The 6,298-nt window shown below is 60.8% G+C and overlaps 2 protein-coding genes across 21 annotated transcripts in view; both read left to right on the forward strand.

The window, feature by feature from the left end:
• Positions 1–2,984, forward strand: part of PLEKHA6 (pleckstrin homology domain containing A6) — a 44,214-nt gene extending 41,230 nt beyond the window's left edge. For 17 of the 19 annotated variants that reach the window (XM_017832239.1, XM_017832226.1, XM_017832234.1 and 14 more), the window contains 2 exons: positions 350–471; positions 950–2,984. In XM_017832239.1, the coding sequence (XP_017687728.1) occupies positions 350–462 (113 nt within the window). In that variant the 3' untranslated portion in view covers positions 463–471; positions 950–2,984. The remainder of the gene's footprint in view (positions 1–349; positions 472–949) is intronic. The other 2 variants (XM_017832230.1, XM_017832235.1) reach the window with 1 other exon arrangement.
• Positions 2,985–3,859: 875 nt separating this feature from the next.
• Positions 3,860–5,420, forward strand: GOLT1A (golgi transport 1A). 2 transcript variants are annotated; one of them, XM_017832106.1, is made up of 5 exons: positions 3,860–3,992; positions 4,442–4,533; positions 4,693–4,805; positions 4,898–4,961; positions 5,116–5,420. In XM_017832106.1, exons 1-5 carry the CDS (start codon positions 3,968–3,970, stop codon positions 5,152–5,154), a joined length of 333 nt encoding a protein of 110 aa, XP_017687595.1. In that variant the 5' UTR covers positions 3,860–3,967; the 3' UTR covers positions 5,155–5,420. The 2 variants fall into 2 exon arrangements, with proteins under 2 accessions (XP_017687595.1, XP_017687594.1); XM_017832105.1 differs by having other exon boundaries at positions 4,627–4,805; positions 5,116–5,419.
• The last annotated feature ends 878 nt before the right edge of the window (positions 5,421–6,298 follow it).

A 6,298-nucleotide genomic window follows, 5' to 3' on the forward strand; every position in this document is an offset into this window, starting at 1 on the left:
CGGGGTGATGGTGGTGTCACGCCATGCCCAGGTCAGCACGGTACTGTCCCGGGGTGATGGTGGTGTCACGCCATGCCCAGGTCAGCACGGTGCTGTCCCTGGGTGATGGTGGTGTCACGCTGCGCCGTGTCCATGAGGAGCCCTGCAGGGAGCTCACGTGTGCGCGCCGGGAGCAGGCGCCGCTGTGGCTGTTTGTCCTGCCCGCGCTTGCTTCCCCCCTACCTGCCTGCCTTCCTTCCTTCTCCCTTCCTTTCCCCCGTCCCTTTCCTCCCCGCTAACCCCCGGCTGGGTGCCCCCCCCGCTGCCGCAGCCCGTGTTCCTCACGCCCTTCTCCCGTTTCTGTTTCCAGCTCAGTGCGCTACCCCCAGCCCTCCCACCTCCCCAGCCTCCCCGGCTCCTCCGACCAACCCCCTCTCGGCCGAACCCCGGGGCGCCGACAGCAGCCACTTAATGCGTGTGTGAGCCGTGACCGTAAGCACCTCTTCTCTCCTACCGCAGCCCAGCCCAGCCCCTCTCCAGCCCGGGGTGCCCCTTCTGTGCCCCGTGCCCTGCCCGGCCGTCGCTGCTTGCTCCAGCTAACCAACATTCCCTGAGCCACGTCAGCCCCGTCTCCTCCATGGACCAACACGAGTGTCCCCCCCGGCGCTGGGGGTCAGCCCAGCGTGGGCACGGGGGGCTCAGCAGGCTGCCGTGGGCAGGGGGGCCGTGCAGGGAGGGAAGGGGGGGGTCTCTGGGATTCACCTGCCTGGCGTGAAAGTGGTGGCTGCAAATTGGGGGGGACACAGTGTCCCCTGCTCGGGTGGATGTTCCCCCAGGGGAGCCGGGGGCATAGAGCCAAATCTGTGCCAGGTTTTCCCGCGCAGGGCAGGGAGGGGGCTGCGGGGTGGGCACGGGGGCTGCCTCACCACCGCCCACTGCCCCACTCAGCCCCGCTCTCCCGCTCCTCCAGCTCAAGCCCTGGCTGCTGCCGGCGCCATCAAGTTCCACGGGGCCACGTTTTAGCCCCCCCTGACACGACACCGAACCTCTCGCCATCGTTTTTGGTTCTCCTGGACCCCCTTCCCTCCCTCCGACGGCGAGACCACCCGGCACGGCCGCGTGGGGGATGCGGCGCCGACGGCACCGGCTGCTCTGCCCTGGCCTGAGGAGACGTGGGGGTGCTGGAGGTGGTCCCCGAGGAGCCCCGGGGCTGGCAGTGGACACAGGGACAGATCGGCCGTGTCCTGGGTGCCAGGCCCGCGCGGGCAGCCGGGCAGGGACATCCGTGACAGCACCCACTGGCACAGCGGGCACAGCGGGCACCTCCCTGCCAGGGCATCCCTGGGGAGCGTTCGGACTCCTGGGACGCCTCCCAAAGGTCTGTGAAGGGGCTCTCTGGGTGGAGACCAGCCAGTCCCCACCACGGATGGTGCTTCCACCTTCCACCAGGCTTGGATGGTCCATCTGAGCTCCTCGGGTGCCTCTTCCCCTCCCTGAGCCCTGACCCTGCTTTTCGCACCCGCCTGGCCTGGGCTGTCCCGTCCCTCCTGGTGCTGGGGCTCAGCTGGAGGCAGAAGGAGCTGTGTCAGGAGCAGGGGGGGTGGGGGTGGGACTGTGGGGACATGGAGGTGCCCGGGGCAGTGCCCTGTGCGGGGTCAGGGTGGCACCAGGGCTGCCTGTGGCACCGGAGCGCCGCTGGCACGGAGCAGGAGGTGTGGGCAGGGATGGGGACGTCGGATGGGAGCAGGGCAGGGAGCGGGGTACCAGGTGGGGTGGGGAAGCCGTGGGGTCAACAGGGACCCCCCCCAGTGGGTGAGGATGGTGGTGAGAAGGGGAAGGGGAAGGGGCCAGGTGGGAGCAGTGGGGTCACCTCAGCTGCCCCCGTCCCACCGTCGCCTCCGAGCCCTCCCAAAGCCTGGCCCTGTGTCTCCCCCAGACCCTTCCCGTTGCACTCCAGCCCCTTCCAGCTGTTTGGATTTCCTGTAGCAAATTTACCCTTTGCTTTAACGTTCTGGAGGGTGGGAAAAAAAGCGGGTTCTGCCCGGAAAAGCAGAATCCCTGGCAGGAGGTGTGGTTGGCAGGGCCGCCCCCGGGGGGCTGGGGTGGGCAGGGAGGATGGAGCGAGGAGCTGGATACTGGACACCGTCCATCCCACAGCTACTTCCCTACTGGCTGATCCTGACCCCCCCAGGACCCCTGCACCCCATTATCCCCCGTACACCCCATCTTAGCAATACTGTAGGAACCCCCCAGAGCCCTAAAGCCCCCTCCTGAGCCTCCCTCAGCCCTCTTAGCTCATAAAGCTGGCCCTTTATTTTGCTATTACATGCCTTAATATATGTTTTATGAAAATTATACATTTATAATATATATCTATATTTGTTTTTTTCTCTTCTTTCCTGGGAGGAACTGTTTGTGCCGAGCTCTCTCTCCGCGGGGTTGTGTTGGCACCAGCCCTGCCCATGAGTTACAAAAAGCAGATTCTTTGCCAATTTATCAGAGGGGAAAAAAAAAAAAAAAAAAAAAAAAAAAAGAAAAAAAGACCTATTTAAAATATATATATTTTTTCTGCTTTTATTAAAAGCAAATTTATTTAAAATAAAATATACAGAGACTGTAAGTTTTAAGAGATGACGTTTATTTCCCCCTCCCTGAGCGCAGCAGGGGGGTGACCAGGGTGGGCTCCCAGCTGGTGTAACTGGGGCAGACCCCCCTTACACCGGCTGTGGGGACACCATGGGGACACACTGGGGTGGCTGTGGCCAACACAGACCCACAGGCAGCAATTTTTCCCATCTCCAGGGAGCAGGGAGGATGAGGAGCATCCCAGTGCTCCTGTCCTGGTGTTCCCAGAGCCATCAGGCACAAGTGACCGTGTCTGAGCTGTCCCCAAGGTGTGTCCCCAAGGCACCCCATGGCTGCCCTTGGAGCCCGGCTGTGGTTTTGGGTTTTTTTGTTTTGTTTTTGTTTTGTTTTGTTTTAAAAAAAAAAAAAAAAGGAAAAAACAACCTTAATTAATTTTATTTTGGTTATTATTTTTCATAACACTTCATATACCAGTGACTTGTAACCGAGAAAGGATTTGCATCGGGAGGAAATCTATTTATGCATTGGGGAGGGTGGGATGGGAGGTGATTGTTTTCTGGGATATTTTGCTAGTGGTAGAGAAATAAAAGTATCTATGAAATGACAACGTTTGTGTGTCTTTTGTCTAGAGATGACCTCGGTTTTAACATTAGACCGAAGAAACAGTGGATGAATGGCAGTGGGGAAGGGGCTCACCTGGCCCATGGATCTCTCCAGAGGCACCTTCTCCTCCCTCTCCCTGAGGAACCTTCTTCTCCCTCTCCCTGTTTTCGGGGTTCATTTTCCCCAGTGGGGTTTATTTGGGGCTGTGGCTGGTTCTTGGGCAGGAATAAAACCCCTTTTTGTGTGAAGCCAAGGCGTAAAAAGGGGCTGGTTTGGGAAGAGCTGGAGCTGCTCCGAGGGTCACGGGCACAGAGGGCCCTGGGGGTGGCTCAGGGGTGACATGTGCCACGAAGGGACCCTCTGTTGGCCACAGCCAGCTGGTCTGGTCGAGCATTATTCCCACAGCAGGGTATGGAACAGTCCCAGGGCTCTCCTTTCCCGTGGAGCAGCCTGGATGTGAGCCGGGAATCAGGAGGGTGCCACAGGGACCTCGCTGTCCCCCGGGTGCCACTCGGACACCCCGAAGGAGCCCCATGCTCCCTATTTTATTCCTTTTTCAGGGATTTCTCCAAGCAGGGTCCATCCCATCCCAGGGAGGGCAGGACCAGCAGGGTCCAGTGGCCACGGGCCACCACGTGCCCCCCGGGGGAGGTGCCGTGCCAGCGGGGCGGGCGCTGCCAGGGCTGTTAATGATTTGCAGGATGACGTGGGGACCACAGGGACTAAAGGGCTTTTCCAAGGGTCACCGTGGAGGCAGGGCCACCCTCGCCCGGCCTCACCCAGCCCCGCCACCAGCAAGATGGTGTCTCTGACTGACTTCCAGCGTAAGTGGGCACGGGGTGACCCGTGGGTGATGCCCATCCCTGTGGGACCGGGGCAGCTCGATGTCAGGGCTGGAAGCTGCTGGCTGGGGTGGCTGGGGCAGGGAGGGGTGTAATGGCAAGGGGGATGTGGGGACCAGCACTGGGGAGGTGCCTGGATCATCTGGAGATCAGCTCCATCCTCCGCTGGCACTGCTGAGGAAAAGGCTGGAGATGGTTCTTCCCATTTATTTTTTCTATTCTTTTCTCACAAGCCCTCAGGGGTTTCTAGGGCAACAACAGCCCTAAGGCCTGGGCAGGTGCAAAGGCTGTTTCTAAGCTTTGGAGACAAACCCAAAGTGTCTTTCTGGGAGGGAATGGGACAGGGAGGCACTGAAAGGAGGGACCACAACCTGACACGGGACCTGAGGTGTGGAACTGAGCCCTTGTCTCAGCCCTCCCGTCTTCCACAGGGATTGGAGTGGGGCTGGTTGGCTTCGGCCTCTTCTTCCTCCTTTTTGGGATGCTCCTGTACTTTGACTCCGTGCTCCTGGCCTTTGGGAACGTGAGTACTGTGGGGCCGGGGCACAGCCGGCACCGATGCCCAGGACGGAGCAAAGAGCTCCTCTGACCCGCTCCCCTCCCTCCTTCCTCCCAGATCCTCTTCCTCTCTGGCTTGGTCTTCATCATCGGCTTCAGGAGGACCTTCACCTTCTTCTTCCAGCGGCCCAAGCTGAAGGGCACCAGCTTCTTTTTCGGGGGGCTGATCGTCGTCCTCATGCGGTGGCCGATCCTGGGGATGCTGCTGGAGGCCTACGGCTTCATCACCCTCTTCAGGTGGGTCCCAGGGCACCCAGACCCCCCCTGGGGGGAGAGTAGAGCCGGGGGATCCTCCTCGGAGCCCAACCCAGACTTTTGTGTTGACACAGGAGCTTTTTCCCGGTGGCTTTCGGGTTCCTGGGCTCGCTGGCAAACATCCCCCTGCTGAGCCAGGTGAGCAGGGCTGACGTGCCCCCGGGCTCTGCAGCCCTTGGCTGGGATCAGCTGCAGTTGGGATCAGACAGGGAAGGTCACCGCAGTCACCCCACAGCCCCCTGAGGCTGCAGGGCTGGATTTTCCTGCTGATCCGGGTCTGTCCCTGTTGCAGCTCTTGCAGAAGGTGGGAGACAGCGGCTCCATGGTGTGACCTGACCTGGGACGGGCCGAGTGGCTGAGGTGGGATGGTGGCAGTGAGCCCTGGGTCCTGCTGGCCCTGGGGTTGTCTCTCTTGGCCCAGGGACCCTCAATGCTGTCAGGAGTGACCCCACAATGGGGACGGGGCCCCCCTGTCCCGTGGAGCTCCCGGGAGCAGCTCCAGGGACCCAGGGCTGTGCCAGGCAGGAGTCTGGAACTATTGCACTTATTTAATTCTTTTTGTCTTCCCCTAGTGAAAGATTTAATAAAAAATGTGTCTGAGACCGAGCTCAGGCTGGGCTCCTTTCCTGAGGCTCCAGCTCTGGCATCTCTTGGTGTCACCAAAGAGGCATCACGGCCATGGCTGGGGGTGGCACGGGGACCTTCCCATGGATGTGCCTGAAGGTGCCACAGGGGTCTTCCCATGGATGTGGCTGGGGATGGCACAGGGCCTTTCCCACGCATGGAGGTGGCACAGGGATCTTCTCATGGCTGGAGGTGGCGCATGGCCATTCCCATGGCCACGACTGGGGGTGGCACAGGGACCCTCTGGTGGCCGTGGCCCCCCCGCCCTGGCCACCAGCCCCAGGCAGCTGGGGCAGGCCTGGCACGCAGGCAGGGGCCGTGGCACTGCCTTCCCACGCATCCCATGGGGATGGAGCTGCCCGGGAGCCACGGGAGAGGGCAGGGGGGGGTTAGGAAAACACCCATTAAACCACATTAACATTCCCTGACCGGATCGGAGCAGAGTAAATGACCCCAGTCGGACTCAGCCACCATGAAACAGCAAATGACATCCGGGGTCGTTAATTAATGAGGGATGCTGGGCTGGGAGGGGGCCTGGAGCAAACCCTCAGTGTTCCAGAGCCAGGACTCACGTTTCCCATTGGACTGTTCCCTGTGGGATGAGCGGGACCTACAGGATGGAGCTGGTGGGATTTACAGCACTGCTGGGCACTGGGGCAGCTCTGCCAGGGTTTGGGCCAGGGGAACACCTTCCAGCCCATCTGATGCCCACCCAGGCCCAGGTATCAGGTGCTTTCATCTCTGCTTGAGGAGGACCCACACTGCTGGATGCTCCGTGGGATGGGCATCCCGTGGTGTGAGGTGCCAGCTGCCCATCCAGAGGTGTCCCAATGACACCAGGGACATCTCCA

The sequence above is a fragment of the Lepidothrix coronata genome, unplaced genomic scaffold (genome assembly GCF_001604755.1).
Source record: "Lepidothrix coronata isolate B3197 unplaced genomic scaffold, Lepidothrix_coronata-1.0 Scaffold199, whole genome shotgun sequence".
NCBI lineage: Eukaryota > Metazoa > Chordata > Aves > Passeriformes > Pipridae > Lepidothrix > Lepidothrix coronata.